At 35.7% G+C, this 21,314-nt stretch overlaps 1 protein-coding gene across 1 annotated transcript in view; it reads right to left on the reverse strand.

The window, feature by feature from the left end:
- Positions 1-608: 608 nt before the first annotated feature.
- The window catches only part of PCLO (piccolo presynaptic cytomatrix protein), a 360,380-nt gene continuing 339,674 nt past the window's right edge, over positions 609-21,314 (reverse strand). Inside the window, exons 14-19 of the mRNA XM_042965364.1 lie at positions 19,837-19,887; positions 16,315-16,439; positions 6,425-6,518; positions 4,724-4,795; positions 2,525-2,705; positions 609-908 (exon numbers count right to left, since the gene is read on the reverse strand). Of these exons, the coding sequence (XP_042821298.1) occupies positions 697-908; positions 2,525-2,705; positions 4,724-4,795; positions 6,425-6,518; positions 16,315-16,439; positions 19,837-19,887 (735 nt within the window). The 3' untranslated portion in view covers positions 609-696. The remainder of the gene's footprint in view (positions 909-2,524; positions 2,706-4,723; positions 4,796-6,424; positions 6,519-16,314; positions 16,440-19,836; positions 19,888-21,314) is intronic.

Consider the following 21,314-nt stretch of genomic DNA (forward strand, 5'->3'; position numbering starts at 1 on the left):
GGAGGTCACACTGCCTCATCACATATGTTTATACATATATTAATATTATGTAATTTTTTGGAAATATGAGACATGATTTTCTTCACAGATTTTTTTTTTCTTTTTGTCAAACGATTAGCAAGTGTCCCACATGGAAAGCTACAATACTTCACGTGCATAATTCATTAAGGTATTTAAGCTTGAAGTGTCTTTTCCCGCTCCAGGTTCGAGAATTTGCCTGCTGGTGGTATTACTCTTCTGCCCCCAATTTTGGAATGTTTTCAGAGAATCTCACTTCCAATCTGCTCTAACTGCTCGGGTGTGTGCTTTTTTGGTGTAATGCCTGGAAAACTGGCAGTCATGTGTGCTTATAATCCCTGTACTCGAAAGGATATTTAAAGTGCACACACAAAGGACACACAACATTGCGTTGTCTGCAAACATCACGGACACAGCTACCAAGTACTATAAGCCAGGTTGGATGGATGGTGGAGACAAAGGGGAAACAGCCAGTTTTATTGCGGTCCACGTCAATAAATAAAAAAAAAAAAAATTTAAATAAGAGAGAGAGCATATATATGTATCAGTACTGTCCTTACACAGACAAAGGGACAGAGAACGGAGTGAGCGGGGTGTGCCAAAACACAGAAAGCAGACAGGGAAGGACAGCAGGGAAGGAAGGCAACAGATGAACATTAAGCTGCCATGCTGAGGAATTTATTTGCGTCTTTTACTTGGTTGCAGGCGGAGCTGTTGCACTGCGGCTTCGGCAGCGGCTATGGCAGCCCCTGCATCTTCCAGGTGGGTCTGGGTGACGCTGGTTTTGCTCTGGCTGCGAGACGGTCCGTGAGAGCGGAGGTGACCTTCGGAGGAGGATTTCGAGCTACCAGGACTACTGTGGGATTTCTCAATGGTGGGAACCTGCATGTCTGGTTACAAAAGGGTGAAACAGGAGTTAACATGGCTCCAGCATTCCTCCCATCGAGCCCGGCCTCACGACATTTGCAACTGTCTAAGATTTATGTTAATGCCGCTGCCTGTTGGGCTTACTTATGCAACTGCTCCCTACTCGGCAATGTGATTAAACATTTGGGAAGCCGTGTGGGGGAGGGGAGTCAAGAGGATGATAATGTTGAGAAGAGAGAAGTGTGAGAAGAGGAAATACATCTGACTATCCTCACGTAAATGAATTATGGTAACTTATCCTTTTAGCAAGCAACTGCCGATTCAAGTAGGGACCAGGCAGGAGACGATAGGCTGACACTACCACAGAGTCGTTTTAAGTAAAAATGCGGTGAATTCCTGGACGAAGGGGCGTGAGTCACTATAGGACACATCAAGTGTGGGGACTGTAGAATCATGTCTCGGGTGATTTTAGAGAATGTGGACTATAGATCCCACATTGACTATGGCAGTCAGAGGGAGAGAAGTCTTTATGCTAATGATCTTCTAGACCGTTAATCAGGGCAGAGTTGTTCTGGAAGTGGAATCCATAAATGATCTATAAAGCTCAGTCATAAGTCATATCTGTAGCACGCATGGGAGTCCGTGGTTTATCAGATCAACTCAGTGTCCTACTGGACTTGGCCTCGTGGTTTTCCATCTCCTAGAACACATGCAATTGGGACCCATTCCTTTCTAATGTGCAAAGAACCACTTTTCAATGTGATGTACTTTCCGAGAAGAGAAGGGAGCAAGACTCAGGTCCAGTATAAAAAGTTATAGTTGATACTTGTACATAGTTCAATATATCTAGGGAAGATACTACATGGTTATCTCATACAGGTAGTAACTCGGTTTATGATGAAGATTAATGTGTCGTAGGATAATTGGCAATAAACCTCTCAAAGGAAAATCTCATTCAAATGGGAATTCTGTGTGTATTGCCCAAACCGATGTATAACATTATTATTTCAAAAAATAATAATCAGAGTTTAAAAAAAAAATCATAGAATTAGCTTGAGGCCAACATTTAGGAAAGGTTTAAGTAAATTTCAACATACCAATTGTTGTGATGACATGGGGAAAATGTTCTTGATATGACAAGTAAAAATCAGGATGCAAAATTATGTATAGTTTACATATATATAATATGTGAATAAGAAAATACCTATGAAAAAATAGGGGTTTAAACAATTAGAAGAAATCTGCATCAACGGTAATAATGAGTATGTCTCGTCAATGAACTGTTGAGGATTTTTATTTTTCTTTACGGAATAACCCAACACATTTTATAAAATCATAGTATCATGGAATCTGAGAGGAAATAACCCAACAGCTCATATAGCCCAAACTCCTCCATTATCCTGCTTCAAAACCAGAGTTAGGTGAAGATCGCCAAGTAGTAAACCTAATTATGGGCTGATCTGAGACTAACGCCCTTTACTCCTGATTCCATATCAGTCACTCTTTGCATGACATTATATTACATACTTTCCAACAGAATCAAACATTTCAAAATAAATTACATCTACAGGCATTCATATTCAGAAGTTACTAAGTGAAGAAGGAGACAAAAGCTTTTTCTACTTGAAATGTCTCCTACCCTTGGATGGGTCAGGGAAGATACCATGGCTTCTGCTTTTGATGACAGATGGCTTTGGAGGCTGCTGGCTGCCCTGACTGGAATGAGACTTGCCATGATCGAGGCTTTCAGTCTGTTCTTTGAGAGAATACCATCTAGGAGTGTTATCGAGGTGAGATGTGCTAGATAAATCAATCAGTACCTGAAAAACAATGCAGGAAGTCAATGAGGTTGATATAATTCACTCATTACTCTCTTCTGTGACCTGAAATTTATTCATGGATATAAGATACAGTATGACGTTGAGGACGACCAGGCTGTCTTCCTCATGTTTCTTTACGCATGACATTGGGAACAATGCCCTGTGCATCATAGATGTCTAATAAACACTTGGTTAAATAGAACTGTATAAAATCTCAGACTATTTATTTTGGAGATGATGTAAAAAGGTAGACTTGCAATTCTTCATGAAAGAAAACTTTCTTTTCTGAAATGAACACATTCTAGTACTAAATTTGGATCTTTTGTTTTTCTAACTTGGATATCATTTTTAAAGATTGGTTTTAGTTATGAGAGGGACAAAATAAAAAAGAATGGGCGATTTGCAAATTACTAACTTATTCCCTGTATTTTAAAACATACTTGAGTTGATCTTTGAAATAGGGGTATGACTAACAACTTAACGATGAGAAAGCACTGTGTCATGTTTTAACTGGCAGCATTTTCTTTCTTTCTTTCTTTCTTTTTTTTTTTTTTTTTTAACATTTATTCATTTGTGAGAGACCGAGAGAGACAACGCAAAAGTGGGGGGAGGGGCAGAGAGAGAGGGAAACAGAAACCTAAGCAGGCTCCAGGCTCTGAGCTGTCAGCACAGAGCCAGATGCAGGACTTGAGTTGGACATGGGGCTCGAACCCATGAACTGTGAAATCATGACCTGAGCCCAAGTCGGACTCCTAAGCGAATGAACCACCCAGACTTCCCAGCATTTTTTTCTTTCTTAGTGATTCGTAAGTAATAGTGCATTTTAGAGTTGTTGGCATTTCAGATTTGATGAGACATAAAATAATGAGAACCAACACAATGGATATATGCTCTAAATTCATGTGAACAATCAATTTTAAAAACAACAATAAATCAGTTTTCTGAAATGGGACATTAAGTCAGATATAACAGTGCATCCTAGAACTGTCCAAAGGTCAAGACTATTCCCAGTGGCTGTACTAGCATGAGACTGCAATTAAAGGTCAAAGTCAAAGGTAAAGGTCTAGTTTTGATGGGAAAGAGAAATACAGAGTCTAGGAACCAAACAAGGTCTCACATCACCTAGACTACATAACAGTTTCCTATGATTTCTGGGAAGGGACATCATATTGTCTAGGTGTTATTTTTTTAAGAGATGGTTTATTTTTCTTTATTTTTTTAATGTAATTTATTGTCAAATTGGTTTCCATACAACACCCAGGGCTCATCCCAACAGGTACCCTCCTCAATGCTCATCACCCACTTTCCCCTCTCCCTCACCCCCCATCAACCCTCAGTTTGTTCTCTGTATTCAAGAGTCTCTTATGGCTTATTTTTTAACATTAATTCACAACTTCTGTTTTAGCAAAGATCACTAAATAAAATATATATTTTTGGAAAAATGATAGATGAAAACAAAAACAAACCAAAAATGCAGAATCTGACCACTGTGCCAGAGTTCATTAATGAGGTTAGATTTCATGTGAATTTACATAAAATTCCTTTTTATTGTCTTCTCCTACTTCTAGTTTTGCCTTGTAAAATATTTTGAGAGTTTTCACGGGATACTTCAAAGAAATAAGAATGTAAAATGTCACATAAAGTCAATGATACATTCAGTGAGGAATAGCGACTCAATAACCTGAAAATGCAATTTAAAAATCTAGCTCATTTTATAAAGTTTATCTCAAAATTTTAACATAATCATTTGGATTCACAGCACGATTATATATCTCCTATGAAAACAATTACTAGTTCATCTTGCAACTTATGTATAAAGTACATCAAATGGTAAAGTGAAGACCATTTCTCAAGTTACTATTCATCAACTGAAAAGGATGAATCAGGAAATACATTCTATCCACCGAAGGGCTTTAACCAAAATGGTTATCTTATAAACTTAAGAAATACGCTTGCATCAAGCTCTAATTGGTGGTTCATAATGAAAGCGAATAAGGAAAAGGAAATCAGATGCTCACCTCACCAAGAAAGTCATTGGAAGAAAATCTATCATAATCCCAGACAGTCACCTCCAGTGTTTTCTTCTTGAGCTACAGTTTAAATCAAAATGTCATTAACCCCATTCCTCATCATAAATTTTCATCACACTCTATTATAGATTCATTTACTTTCACTTCCTTAAAGTGTATAAAAGGACTTCAAATTTATCTAAAAATGTGGGTTTATATTAAATAGTATGTGAAATACCAATGGTTTTATAGTCAAACCTAGTGTTTGCTCGTAAGAGACCTCAAAGTTTTACTCATTTCTTGTTATTCTAACACTCCCCTCAGATTTTAAGAATTAAAAGCAGAATCCATAAATGCTCTTTAAATACATGGAATTCATAGGTTGCAAAACTGTCTAGGTAATTTAGATAAAATATTTGGATTAGAGGTTTTTGGTTTTAATAAATCATCGAAAGACGTAAGTAGCATTGCCTTATTTCTGCAGGTAAATTTAACTTCTTTTAAATTCAAGAACCCAGATTACAATTTATACCTTGCTTCAACTTCACAATCACATCAGAAATCTTCCAGAGGACAAATCCTAAACCTCCTTTATAATCTTTGGGCTAGTCATCTGTATGTCTTGGTCTGTACAGTTTAGCTTCACAATGTCAGACTTATGAGGCCTCAATTTAGAGAAGACAGAGAATTCCTAAAATGTTGTCTGGTACAATAATACATTTTTTAAAGTTTATTTACTTATTTTGAGAGAGAGAGAGAGAGAGAGAGAGAGAGCGAGCGCACACAAGTGGGGGAAGGGCAGAGAGGACAGACAGAATCCCAAGCTAATAGCACAGAGCCCAATGCCAGGCTCAAATGCACAAAAAGTGAGATTAATACCTGAGCCAAGGTCAAGAGTCAGATGCTTAATTGACTATGCCACACAGATGCCTATCAATAATATATTTATATACACTAAAATCTTTTCTTTGTATTGTTTATGAAAGTCAAATATAGCCAAGTATTACTTTTGTAATATACATATCAAATCATTATGGTGTCTAACATTACCTTATACAATGTATTACATCAATTATATCTCAATAGAACTGGAAAAAAAAGAAAAGAGATTGGCCAAATTAAAAAAAAAAAATAATGTTTATTTATTTTCGAGACAGAGACAGAGTATGAATGGGGGAGGGCTAGAGAGAGAGGGAGACACAGAATCCGAAGCAGCCTCCAGGCTCTGAGCTATCAGCACAGAGCCTAACGCAGGGCTTGAACTCATGGACCATGAGATCATGACCTGAACAGAAGTTGGACACTTAACCAACTGAGCAACCCATGTGCCCCTGAGATTGGCCAAATTTTAAAAAAATGTACAGCCAGTTGGAAAAATGGTTTCCTTCAAAATATGACAAATATGGCCTAGTCTGTTGAACTATATAAATTTTGAAATAACTTGAATAATTTGAAATAATTTGGTGGAAAATGTTCCAGTGGTCTTATGTCTTTGCTTATTTTTTGGCTGTTTTGTCAAAATGCCCACGTTTACATTCATGGGATCTTTGAACTGTACCCATTTCCTTTCACTGGCTACCTTTCTCATATATATTTTACTCATTTCTTCTTGCCCGTGTGACAAAATTGATAGACTACAATCTTTAATACTTTTGCCATTGCTATTCTTATATTAGCCTAAATCTGTCACAGAAAACAATCATTGCATACCTGTTCCATGGAGATACTTTTATAAATTACTGTTTGATTCCATTCAGGATTAAGACTTTTTTGAACATATTTAGTCCTCCTCTTGTACTCAGCACTGAATTAGAAGCCAAACAAACAAACAAACAAACAAACAAACAAACAAAAAGTTACATTGATTATTCACCTTAACTGATGACTTCATAGTTAACAGGAAGGTCGTGCAGACATTTTAAGATGATACTTTGTGTTAAGTCATTATGCAATCATCTCCTCATCTTACCATCTTAAGCCTTATTTTAAATTGAGTAAAAAATGACAATTTAAGAACATGTTGGATGCCTTTGGTTTTATTTGCCCTGAAGTAGTTTTTTAAAGAAAAGCTTTAGGTGTTCCAGCTATACTGTAATTTTGGAAATCTTTCCCAAGAGATAATTACATGAACTATATGGTAACATCTATACTTGACATCAATCAACTGATGGGACTGAACTATCATTGTTGCTACTAGCCAATGTTACCCCACAGAGAAGGCCTTTATCTAATCTTCACTGCCTTTTTCCTGAATTTTCTGCCTAGCCTTCGATCTCAGGTCCTAGAGATCTCAGGTCCAGCACTTCAGTGCTGATGGGCACCAGAGTCCTGAAAACCAACATACTCGTCTGGAGTTCTTTCATGTGCCTTGACTTTACGAGGTGGCTTTTCTAAAAGGACTGGATCCTCTCCCTGGGTTTGGTGGTGTGTGTTCCCAGCTATGGGCAGACTAACTCTCGCTAGTTCCTGGTCTCATGCGCTCCACTTCCTGGAATGCCTCTTACTGTTTCGCAGGCACAATCTACCCTATCCATTCTAGACAGGGCTATTGAGAATCAAGCTCCAGTGCATCCCACCTTCAGAATGTCTTTCTTCTGTCTCTGGCTTTTTTCTCTTTCTTACCAGCATATGCAGGGGCAGTAATTCACAACATTGCATACTGGGATTAGCTAGGAATCCGAGTTCTAAGGCTGCAAAGAGGGCAACTGGCCGTGCACCCATATCTCCTTGCCTGGCACCTCCGAAGAGATCCTCATCTAATAGGTCTGGGGTGATGCTTGACTATCAGAATTTTTAAAATCTTCTGGGTAAAACTAATGTGCATCCAAGGATGAGAACCACTGAACTCATGTTTCCCAGGACCTCCTATTTCAGCCATGGTGAACTGAATCCAAATTAAGAAATAAAGCATCGACCTTCTCTCTTCTAACTAACTCATCTGTACAAAAATAAAAGCTGGATTTGACAATGTTTTTATTCAAGATAAATTGCAAATAATTTTGGGGAAGTGTAAATGCAATGATTTGAAAACACAGGAATTGTCATGTATTGTAGATAGTATAAATTGATACATACTTTTTACCTGAATTTAGATGGATTTTAGATGAAACTGGTGAAGTTTATGTACCCAAACCCCCAGCAAATTCTACTTTGACTTATTCTACTTCTATCTAGAGAAATTCTCCTGTGCACAGGGAATGTGTTCTCCTCACCTGTGCACAAGGAATGTGCTCAAGAACATTCACCGTAACATTATTTCTAACAGCATATTAATATGATATATACAATATATTCATTCAGTAAAATAGCAGCAGTTAAAATGAATAAAATACACCTCCATATATCAAGACAGATAAATCTAGAAAAAAGTTAAGCAAAAAATTTGCAGAAGGATAACTAAAGTAAGTTATTATGATTTAAAATTAAAATCGTGAGCTAATACAGTAAACTATGTATACATGTATATATAATAAAAATATATTAATATCATAAGTCAGCTTGGGAATTATAGGTATTAAATTCTATTTAGTAGTTTTCTCAGGTGGACAGAGGAATGGTTTCAGAGGGTTTCAGAGGGTACACACAAAATGTTTTTTAATAAAAAAATCTGGAGCCTGTATAGCAGAATATTAAAATTTGATAGAACCGAATATCAAAAACAGAGGTATTTGTTAATGTCTATAATTTTCAGTTTGAAATATTTTCCAGTAAAACTTCAAAATAACTTTAGTAGGCTATGTGTCTTTATATCTTATGTTTTTGTTTTTTTTAAATGTTTTTATTTATTTTTGAGAGAGAGAGAGAGAGGGAAAGAGAGAAGAGAGTGAGAGCCAGCGGGTTACAGGCAGAGAGAGAGGAACAGAGAACCTGAAGCATTGTAGGGCTTGAACTCATGAACCATGAGATCATGACCTAAGCCCAAGTCAGATGCTTAACCGAATGAGCTACCCAGGAGCCTGAATTTTTTTTTTTTTAATGATGACATCAGAAGAATGAATGTGAGCACTTTCAAGATAATAACAAGCCTTGGTAGCTACTTTAGAATTCATGGCTATTTCTCTAGGCAGGTATACTTAGAAGAAAAACATATGGTAGTCTGACTTTTAAAAATTCTATTTGTTTTGGACTATTTGTTTGTTATCAAGGTAATGAGATCATGGGGAAACATTAAGGATAAAATTCATAATACAGTAAATAGCAGCAAATTATTTTTTTCAATGCTGAATAATTCAATGCATCATATTTTAAAAAGATGGGAATTAATGTCAAACGTAAACTCCAGTACGTTCTTGAAAATTCTAGATACTGTCAATATATGTGAAAATGGTCTGTATTATTATAATGTCTGGAAAAGGATTTATTAGTCATCATCTTTTCTGAATCTATGAATATGGATAATTGTTACCACAATTTTTCACGTTTTTTTCACATATACATTTTTTAAAAGTTCTTGGTTCGTGGGTGAAAAGCAGTTTATAAAGTAAGCACATTAAAATAAAAACAGCTAAATTCATTAAATGCTTAGTTTTTCTCAGGCAGAGTTCTGAATGCTTTTTATGTATTAGCTCATTTAACCCTCGTGGTAATTCTGTGAGACAGGGTAGAAAAAACTGAAATCAGTGGAATTAAGGGCTGTTGGGAAGGTGGCATAGTTATTAACTGGCAGGACTATGATCCAGACATAGGGAAACTGACTGGTCGCTCTTAAATGTAAGCTATATGTACTTTTTTTGTGAACTTGATTAGGTTCACAAAATCTGAATAAGCCACCAGTTTCTTAATTTCAGGCTTTATCAGCTGCAGTACCTTGTTTGTCTTCTTTACCAAATAATCTAAAGTCCTTCCCTTCAATTTAGATATATAGATTTCCTATATATGTAATATAAATTTTATACAATATGTGTGTATATAGACACATACAGAAAATTAGGCAAGTTTTAGAGGTGTTTAGGGAAATTCTGAATAGTATATCCCAGAAGAGTGTTGTGGAACCAGGGATAATTACCATAAATATTTCTTTTTGCCCAGATACACTCGGGAATAACCCAAACTGGCAGAATTCTATGTTATTAATGAATTTGATTCTTTAATTCTCTCCAGACTCGATGTGTCCATTTCCTTTAGGATTATTGTCAGTAAACACAACTGGCCTCCACTCTTCCTGGTTGAGCTGTGTAAAGGATAAGGAAATCCTTTGCAGTTTTTTTTGTACTTGAATTTTATGACACAGAGATGGTCGCACAAAGCCACTCCTTCAACAACATTTGTCTTTTTAACTACCATGTACCGACCACCTGGAGCATGATCTGATCGGGCTGTGTAGCCATCTCACACAAGTGAAAACTCTCCACACCTTCTCCCATCTGTATCAGAATCTGGATTTACAAGCTAAAGATGGTCAAGCAGAGGGACTCTTAAACGTGAGCATAAATGAGGGTGAGGAAAAAGTGGGGCTCCTTTTCTGTTTCCTTCTTCATCCAGAAAACACACTATATTCCCTCCTGGGAAGATGGCAATAATGATATTAAATGAGGACAATGAGTCCATATCTGATAATCACAGAAGTTTTTTAACCAGGGAAAATAAAAAGTCAATTAATCAAGATGGGGCATGGGGCTAATAAAGAAAAGTTAACCTTCATCTCCTTGAAGTTTTGACTAATTTCTTTTCTCTTTCATTTTTTAATTTGACCAGTTATTTTCTCATGAGTAAATCTGCTTTTAAGACAGGCAGAAAAAGATATTTGAAATTCAATTATTCTTCCCTAAACTGACAGAAAACCAGTACTCTGAGTTTCTCTTTTTAATTTAAAAATATAGATGAGAAAGAAGAATGGGATATGATGGCTTCTTTCTATTTCACTCTCATAGAATTAAAATATTGAAGGTTTTTATTTCTTTTGTTTTATTTGGTTTTCCTTTATTGGAAATCATATATATATATATATATATATATATATATATACACACACACACACACACACACACATACACACACATACATGCATACATATATATACACACACATACACACATAAAGACCACAGACATATATACACATACTTATATATAGAAACACACAACACACACATACATACACACATATACATATATATTTCTTTACTGAAAAAATACAGTAGGTCCAATAAAGAAACACACACACACACACACACACACACACACACACACACACACAATTTTTAATTACTCCTCTAAGGATTTTCCTTTAAATTAGAAAGAAGCTCATATCATATTCCATTTTATAAGCTCTATTGTTCTGTGCAGTAGTGTGTTTTTAGCACATCACTTTATTGCCCCCTGTGCTCCCTGAAGTCAGAGCTATGGTTGTTTGTCAACTGTAACCTTAGCTCCTAGCACAGTGTCTGGAACAGTCTGTGCTAAAGAAATATTTATTGGATGGATCCTTAAAACATGCTCCTACTTTTTTCCTCTTAAAATCCACTGAAATGAAACAAGTTTTTCCCTTTGAATTGTAAATGCACACAACAACTGTTCCTGATTTACATAGGTCTTAGAGGAAACAGTCTGATATGCTAACAAGGAGGTTTAGAGAAAGTCTAGCCAGGAATGGAACTTCAAGGTATTATGATAGCTAATATCAGCTTCAATCATAGCAAAGTCTCATAGTCTCATTAGTGGGAAAAGGTCTGCACTTTGTCAAACAGTGTAAAGATGGGATCCTTGGATAAGCTCATTTCCATTTCCTAATTACCCAGGGACAACTTCTGAGTTCATGCACTCTTTGTGCTCTTTCCTGGTCTTTCTTTCACCTCATCTTGGTGCTGACGATTTGGGCTTCCAGAGCTTATGAGTATATTGATCCAAGGGTAGGAAGAGGAAATGAAAGGAGACCAGAAAATTGGACCAGTGAAATTCTTATCAGTTCACAGGACTTTTTTTTTTTTAATTTTAACAATGACAGATGTATTACATTTTATTATTGAAGAAAACGAAGTTCAAAGTTGTTTAGTTTCCTATACAGTGATGTTAAATAATTTGGTGTAATGCTGTAGCCCAAGCTTTCTGTATCTCCTTTTTTGTAGGGATAACTGACCACTGGCTACTTGATGTAGCCAATCATGAAATATGAATAATCCCACAACTTTTCTTTAATGTTTATTTACTTTTTCTTTTGAGAGAGAGAGAGAGAGAGAGAGAGCACAAGCAGGGGAGGGGCAGAGGAATATAGGAATTATATATTCCTATATATATATTCCTATATATATATATTCCTATATATATATATATTCTTATATATATATATTCCTATATATATGTGTGTGTGTGTGAATGTATATATACTTCCTATACATAAATTATATATATTTGTATATAAACACATATCATAGCAAATTTAGGCCAGTTTTAGAGTAGCTTAGGGAATTCTGAGTGGTATTACCCTAAGAGAGTGTAATTGTACATACTATTGGCAATAATATCAACTACCATTTATTGAGTTTATTACGTGCTGGACATTATGCTTATCACTTTTGGTGGTTTACTCTGTTTCACAAAATGCCTGGGAGGGGTGCTATTATTATTTCTATTTAGCAGAAGAGGAAATCATTTTAGAGAAAGCTTACAACTTCTAAGAGGCAGGGCTAAGATTCAAACCCAAGTTCTTCAGGACTTCACTCACTGGCTCCCTCAGCCAAAACTACAATATCAGTACCTTATCATTATAATTCCTTCTCACATCGACAGTTCTCAGAGATGATGAAAGTGACTTCTAAATGAAACATATAATGAGAAAGTGACTTCTAGATCTTTGAAATTGTGACCAGCACATCCTAGACGGTTTCAACCAGTATTCACATTTACAAAACACGCTCTCTTCTAAGTTAAATACAGACAATCATTGTCATTCTGACAACTACCCTCCACCCCTGTTTCTCTAGATAAATGATAGGAAGGTTCTGCATAAAGTGATTGATAATATCTGTTCTAAAATGACATTATCTCTTTCAACCAGACTAATTTTGCCCATCAGTCTGAGAGATCTGGATGGTGTCCTGAGACAGCTAGCCGTAACAAGCAACCTTACAGAATATCAAATTTAGTGTTTGCCATGATTAAGTGCATGTAAGGAAACAAAAAAATTTCTGGCCACCAGAAAGGGTGTGGTGACTAATCCTATTCTTTACAATATTTAAATATCCAACTGCTATCAGGATCAAAATCAGAAACAACGTCTTTAGGGCCACAGCTTGCCAGAATTAGGAAATATGTGAAATGTTAATGTCACAGACAAAAACAAATCCTGTACCGTTAATATTTTGTGTGGGATTAAAATTCTCACCACCTTATTGCTACAGATGGTATAAGAGTCACCTCCCCAACTAAATAAATAACACACATAGTATATAATGTAATGAAATGTGCAAAAGAATGCTTCCAGTTATGTATCTAAAAGACACTCTTGGCTGACAATGTAATGATGTATCGAGTTATGAGCTCTCTTAGAAAACTGTTTCCTACTGTTGGCAAACAAAGAAGGATGCTCTTGTGTTGTTAATGTGGGAGAGCAGGCAGGTTATGGCATCCTTTTGCACAGCAATACCTTGGTGGTGCAGAAGTTATAAAGACACGGAAATGTTTCAATATCAGGTCTAATTCATGGAAAAAGACTACAAAACTCTGGTCTTTAAGATGACATCTTAAAGTTCTGGACATCCAGAAGATCAGTTAATTTCTTTTGAAAGATGACTCTAGATTTTGTTTTTGTTTGGAATAGAAGACTCAGGAGCACTTAAGCCAGGGTTACCGCATGAGAAGCTAAATGTATTTTAGCGGACAAATTATATTTGAAAACTAGTTATATCTATATTGCAGGGTGATATTTCTTTATTCACATTTTTCCGTTTTTAACGTTTTTTACTTTTCAATTTTCTACTGCACACATCTGCTAAGCCTATTTAGTAATGTAATCAGAGCGATTTTCTGGTAGCCTAATTCAATAGATACCAACATATAAAAAGATACAAATGAACTACAGGTGAATGTATATTTTCAAGTGTGTACATATAAACTTTAGACATCACAGCACAGCATGACACTGAAAATGAGCCAACTCTACCTTGCATTCTGGACAACCATGACTTGACTGCATTGATTCCAAGAGCAAGAGTGAAGGATATAACAGGCAAGTCGGAAAGACAGGAAGAAAAAAAGTTAGGAAGAGAAACAAAGAAGAAAATACGAGAATAATAACCAGAGGACCTATACCAGAACATATAAATAACATGAAGCAGAAAACAATCTCAGAGCTACAGTGAAAATAATACCTCCTAAATGTAAAAAATCCCAAGGCCTTGGATGCTGTAATAATTAGGAGTAATTTAATAAAAGGTTTACAAGTTGAATAGGGCAGCTGATTAGCTGCTTTTGGGGAGGAACCCACCCAGCAGGCTTGTTTTGTCTGACAAAATACATGGAGATGGCTTGAGATGGGGAGTTCACTCTGTATACTGGAATCCCCTGTCACTCCCCCCAGAATGACTGACATATTCATGTTACCTGTCTGCCCTTGCTGGTTACTCAAGTTTGCAATAGTCTAATTGAAACATATCATGTAATAAATAAAAGACAGGCACTCTCATATAGCATAAAAGGTGACACTCTCCAGGATACTATTAGAGAAGACAGAAAGTAAAAGACACTGCTTTATTTTCATACATTCATTAGCAAATGCCAATTAAAAATACACCCTAGGCAGTGATTTCTTCTTGCCCCATAATATTGTCATTAAATAACACTGAAGGTCTAATGACCCAATCAAAGGCAGAATGAAGTTATCAGTTTGTTGTTATACCCACATGAAAAAAAGCAGCCAAATTACAGCTGTAACTAATTATGATATAAATGAACATAAAATAAAAACTCTCCTTTCCTCTGCTATATGGCTAGCTGGTGATCCTTATAAATAAATAAAATGCAATGATTTAAAAATAGAACCACAACACCAGCAATTCTAAGTTTCTAAATAAAATCAATGGGATAAAAGTAAAGGCTAAATCCATAATTAGATATAGTACCTAGAAATTTTCAAATTATTTTCTGAGTGTTATCTACATTTGATTTCCTAGCAAAACTATTCACTGGCTCCCTGCTCACCTTGGCTCTGTCAATGTCAACAAGAAAAAAATTAATCTCAAAAGAACTGGTGTTCTGACCGTGGTGATATAATTAGTCAACAACCAGCAGATTCAAAGCTAACGTATAACTCTAACTTGGATCCTGTTCAAACAAACCAACTATAGTCATACAACATGTGTTGTATGATTTCAATGCTTTTAAATCAGTTGAGGTTTGTTTTATGGCCTGAAAAATAGTTTCTCTTGGAGAATGTTTCATGTGCATTTGAAAAGAAGATGTATTCTGATATTGATGGGAAGAATGTTCTATAAGTATCAATTAGGTCTTCAAACCAATTAGGAAAATATTACGAGGTAATTGGGGAAATTAGGAATTATTTAAACATTTTAAAATTACAATGGTTGTATGTAGTATTATGACTATTTCTTTACAGAAAAAAGTTGTAATAGTTGAGATCTACTTTAAAATAATCTGTATAGGGGATTCTATGAGACATGATTGGCTAGGAGATAATTGCTGAAACTAAGTAATGAGTATGGGATGGGTAATTACATTATTCTTTCTACTCATGTGCAACAATACAAGTTTCCCAAATAAAAGGCAATATTCAAATGTTACTCAAGTTAAATGAAAAATGAAAAAAAATAAACCAGAGCCTTCAAATTACCAGCCTCGAATTCTTCTTATCATACCTCCGACTGTTGATTATTTATGGTTCCAAGATGCAAATTTGGCTAACAGAAATTGTTCAGGTAAGGTATAATGATCTGTTGAGTCCAAATTACTGTTTTGAAACCAACCTTGAGTACTGATTTATATACCAGAACATAGCAATTTGCATTTATTATGTAAAAATTAAACATCTCTAAAGAGCACTTGCTTTATATGAACAGTTTATAAATCACATGAGATTCAGAGATATTTTTCATTTATTACCTAATATTTATCATACTTAGTAAATATTTATTTAATATTCAACATGTCAAATATGACTCTTATTTTATAGTTTTTAAAACACTGATTTGAAAATTCGCATATAAGTAAGGATACATTAATAAGTCACTTAATGAACATGTAATGTGCTACCTAATAATATCTTATAAAATAAAACAGTAACTCATGAGTCTCGAACGTTAGTTTAACAAATGCAATTGGGAAGATAAGCTAAGTCTCTAAATCTGCCACAAACAATTCTTTAAATGATTTCACAGTCCATCTGATGGGTTATAGTGGTTTCTAGATTCAAAATACTGATTGTTTCATCCAGACAGATTTTCTTATGATCAAGGCTCTCCTAGAACCCGTTAAGGCTTAATTACAAATTTTTATTTCCATCATATCTAATAGTTAGAAATAAATAAATATGACATGTGAATAAAACTAAGGAAGATATATTTAACTCTTCAAAATTAGAGAATAGAAACACCAACACTATTTTTGAATCCATGGGATGCAATACTTAGAAGACACTGTTTCTTCACTTACCCTCTCCCAGGAAGAAGGTACACTTTAACAAAGGGGTCCGAATAACCGTTGTTGTCTCGAGGGACAAGGTTTCTTGCTTGGAGAATATGGATTATGAGATTTCCAAGATCATAGTTGATTTGAAGCTTAAAGGGACATCAAAATAGTCCATGAAGATCATTTTGATGTTATTTTTAAAAAGCCACAATACGTTATTATTCAATAACTTACCAGCATTTCTTTTTATTCTCAGGAGGAGCATCAACCCCCATTTCCATTTTATTTGAAACTGAACAGACTAGTTTATGCCTAATTTAATTGAGAACTCCCAGGCACATGCTAATAACTAGTAAGTGTGCTGTTCATTCTTTCCATGGGTAAAGTTCTGGCCTGTCTAAAATTCATTTAGAAGAAAAATCATACAGTAAACGCTAGTGACATTTTTAAACCAAATTTACGTTCCTAGAAAAATAGTAAATGTTGTTAGCATTCATGAATACAGTGACTAGGACATTGAAAATAAATTAACTAATTGATAAATTTATTACAAAATGTCTTCTGTATTTCACCAAATGCTTAGCAGTAGGTGGAATTGTTATTTAAAGATAGAGCTGTTAGTCTGAAATGTAAGAATATTTAAGAATGTGTAGATTTTATCTCTTCCTATATTACCCTATATAACCTATAGCTTTTCTTTTTCTGTGCCTGCTTTTCTAATAGGGTCAGAGATTAAGATAATAAAATCTTGTTCTTTAATTTTTAAAGCTGCACAGGAAAGAAAAGGGGCTGCTTCCTAGATTAGTGAATGGCTGTTACACAACTGTCAGTGAATAGGAAAAAATGAACAATTCAAATAAATATTTGAGACGCCCACATAATCCAAAATCGTGGAATTAACTAATTCTTCTCCTTCAAAATGTAAAGATTTTTATGGCATCATTTTGAATAAGCCTCAATTTTGCGTGATGCTGTTTTGGTTTATCAAATAATAGAAAGAAAGGGCTCTGTATTTCAGAAGAAAAAGATCCATAAATAAAGATACTAACCGAATTTTTAATAATCACACGAAACAAGTATGCTAGGCTTAATGTTGAAAATGGGGTAATTTAGACAAGTCAAACTCTATTTAAAATTTGGTAATCAAAATAATTCCTAATTGTAGCATAATTTTGGTCCAGTTGTATTTTGTGGCAGAAAAAGAATCTGCAATTGCTTCTCTCAACGCAGCAAAAACTTAGACTTTGACCATCCTGAAAGCAATGTGACATAAAAGAAAGTGCCATGAAGGAAGGGGAAAAAATGGAAAGTTCAGAACTGCAGTAACTGTGGACTCTAATGGAGTACTGAAATATGGAATTATTCGGCAGTTAATTTCACGGAGACTTAAAACAGCTTCCAAACTGTAAGAAGACATTCTCCCCCATTTACTCTTTTCTTTGCCAGCCTTAAAGTTCACTTTTATCTGATGAGGCACCAAAACCACTTCTTATTGAAATGAAAACCTACAGGCTACCCTAAAAAGGTGCTTTTCAAAATTTATGCTGCAGTGCCTTAGAAAAATCTTAGGGCTGCTCAGATGTTGCTTCTGAGACAGACTGAAATGTCCCCAGGAACCCTCCACCAGAACCACTCCAATGCTGGTAGGTTTGGGTGTCCATGTAAGGTTCCATCTGCAAAAAGGTTTTGCTACAAGAAAATAAATAAATAAAATGGAAATCAAGGTCACGAGAAAATATTGAGAAAGAAACGAAAAGAGCCTGCGAGTAAAGAAGGAATATTATTAAATTTCCACTAGAGAATTAAAGATTACTGCTCAAGAGAAGGGAAAATAAAAGAAGAACAAACAATAACAAGCCATAAAAGAAACACAGCAAATGCTGGTCCATGGGCAAGAGAGGAAAGAAAAAAAAAAAAAAAAAAAAGGTAAGAGAGAACAAGCTATGAATCAGAAACTCAGAAAATCTAGCATTTTCTCTGCTGCTTGTGAAATAAGGAAAGATCAGGTTGGGTTTTCTGAAAAAAGGAAACAGTTGGGGTGCCTGGGTGGTTCAGTTGGTAAGCGTCCGACTTCAGTTCAGGTCATGTTCTTGGGGTTCGTGGGTTCGAGCCCCACGTCGGGCTCTGTGCTGACAGCTCAGAGCCTGGATCCTGCTTCATATTCTGTGTCTCCCTCTCTCTCTGCTCCTCCCCTACTCACACTCTGTCTCTCTCTCAAAAATAAATAAACATTAAAAAGAAAAAGAAAAAGAAAAAGAAAAGAGGAAATAGCGAGACTGCAAGATGTGCAGCACAGAGGTGACCAGGCTCGTGCTGCTGGGTCTTGCCAGCAAGGTGCCTGCATTCTGCACCTCTTTCCATGCCATTCTCACCCTCCACTTTTGCTTTCATCAGTGGGAGCCTAGATGATCACTGCATTGATTTCTTTGTCTTTGTGTCCTCCCTTTATAAGCTTTCCTTACACAGGCCATTGACGTATGAAATCTTACTATATATCCCTTTTAATTAGTCTCCCTTATCCAACATATTTACCGATCGCCCTACTGCAGTGGCTAACAAGAACCCCCAGCTTGTGTGCAAGGTTCTTTTTAATTTGGTTTCAACTTATTTGTACAGGAGCATTTCATTGCAGCAAAGCTGATGTCTGCCTTTTATTGTTTCTGCCAGCAGAACCTTTCCTTGAAGCATTGTTTCTTCCAGGAACACACTCCCCCTTTCTCAGGGCTGATCCACAAATTAGTTCAAGTCTGTTGTCCTTTGTGAAGTCTTTCATGAAAATCTCCTCTAGAATATGTTGGAGATGCAGCTAAGACTTACTGTGCTCTTCCCCTTGTCTGAAACTTACTATCTTCAAATATTCTTATTTTTCATTGTGTCACTTTTTTCTACATGGTTTTTCTTATCTATCCAGGATTACTTTTTGGTATTATCTAAAGTACATTTTTTAAAACATTTTTGACGATGACCCACAGTGAGAAATATGGGTTACAATATAATACACACACAGAAACACACACGTATAGAACTAAAAAAGATAGTGATTTACACTATTTTTCTTCTGTTTTCCTAGTCAAAATCCCCTACGTTGATTTTACAGATTAAAAATTGGTTATGACCCCTGGCATGAAAAACACTACTGTAGGAAAATTGTTCAGCAATTATATAACAATTGTTGGTAGGAGGAAGAAAAGAGGATAGTATTGGACTCATGAAACTCTTAAAGAGAAATCTTCACATTTCCAGAACAATCTGTCCTGTTTGAAACACATTCAACAAGTATAAACTGAGACATAAAACTTACTGATTCTGCTAAGGCATCATGCAGATTTCAAATTATAGAATTCCATACATATAATTAGATTTTATAAACTGTGTATTGTACTAAGATATCGTTCCATAATATTGTATTCTTCCTGTATGTGTTACATGCACATATAAAACAGGAAAAGTTCTAACAGTGTTTGCGATTTCAATAGACCAGTGAGGGGAGAAGAAACAGCCGAAGAAGATGGTATAATGATGATTTTTTAAAAAAAATTCTCCTACCTGAATTTCCCCTGTAATTGGATGAGAGACAACCTTGGCTGCATCAGTAGGCTGCAATAATAAGAACATATATTAATGGATAAACCCTTCATAAAATCTACCATTTCCACTTCCTTGTGAAATTAATTTCTATTTGGTCAAAGCACACTGTCTGGAAAATGCATTTCATCCATTTGGCGGCTTCAGATTATGGTATCTACTTACACGTCACAACGTGTGTTTGATTTTATACATACATAATCTAGTTTTCATTTTGTTCAGCCCGTTTTGAAGTTATAATTTTATACCTGTAGGGCTGTATTTCCAATTACTCAATGAAACGAATACTTTGGCTTAAAGCACTCGATTTAAGTATTTTACAGGTTTTAGCGATCTTTCGTGAAACGACAAAGACACTGTTTCTAGACAGTGACCGCCTAGGAGCACAGACGTCACAGAAGCCCGTTCTTGCTGGCCTTCGATGGGTGGTAAACCCCACTCTGCTCCCTTCTGGAGTGAAGCACCCAGGCAATCACTTCTTAATATTTCACATTCCTTAATTACAGTTCTACCCTATTCCAAGCAAGTTCTCACTTCCTTAAGAAGTTCCTTATGTCAGTAAAGCCTTAAAACAGTTAGGAATGTGATCTGATAAACTGGTTCAGAATGCTAACAAAAATGACTGATTGCTGACTTGTTATATTTCAATGCAGAATTTGTACAAAAGGAGAGATGATGTTCTGGACTCTAGGTCTAGAATTTCAGGCAACATGGCATCAACACAGGGAGATACTTACTAAAACGGAGGCCAGCCTGCTACGCTCAAAGTAAAGCCCTGTCTGCCTACATGTACATAATATTGGCTTTATTTTAATAATTAACCTGAAAAGGAAAGATCCATGATATTTAGGTGGATACGCTTGTTGTCACCTTTTCCTTTATATTTTTATCTTGGAAATGAGAGCAATCCAAAGAAGACAGCTATACTCCAGGTCTTGTGTTATGAAATAACTAAGGAATGAAAATGTAATCTTTGGTAAAATTACAGAGTTGAGGTTAAATTTTCTAGGCCATGTATCCTTTATTTAGTTCAGCTCATTATTAAGAATGTCCATTCATTAGGGGCACCTGGGTGGCTAGGTCTATTAAGCATCTGAGTCTTGATTTCAGTTCAGGTCATGGTCTCAGAGTTCATGGGTTCGAGCACTGCATCGGGCTCTGTGCTGATAGGGCAGAGTCTGCTTGGCATTCTCTGTCTTTCTCTCTCTCTGCCCCTCCTCCCACTCATTCTCGCTCTCTATTTCCCTCTCTCAAAAATAAAACATTAAAAAATGTCCATTCATTAATATTGAAACCATGTTCTGGCTGCAAAAGATAACCTACCAGTTAGTGACCAATTATATTTACTTAAAAATTATTTTACTGTTTAAATTTAAAGAAAAGCAAACTGAATCTAGAAAAAGAAGGACAATAGAAGTTTCTAGAACTATTTCTATCTT

This window comes from Panthera tigris, chromosome A2 (genome assembly GCF_018350195.1).
Source record: "Panthera tigris isolate Pti1 chromosome A2, P.tigris_Pti1_mat1.1, whole genome shotgun sequence".
Taxonomy (NCBI): domain Eukaryota; kingdom Metazoa; phylum Chordata; class Mammalia; order Carnivora; family Felidae; genus Panthera; species Panthera tigris.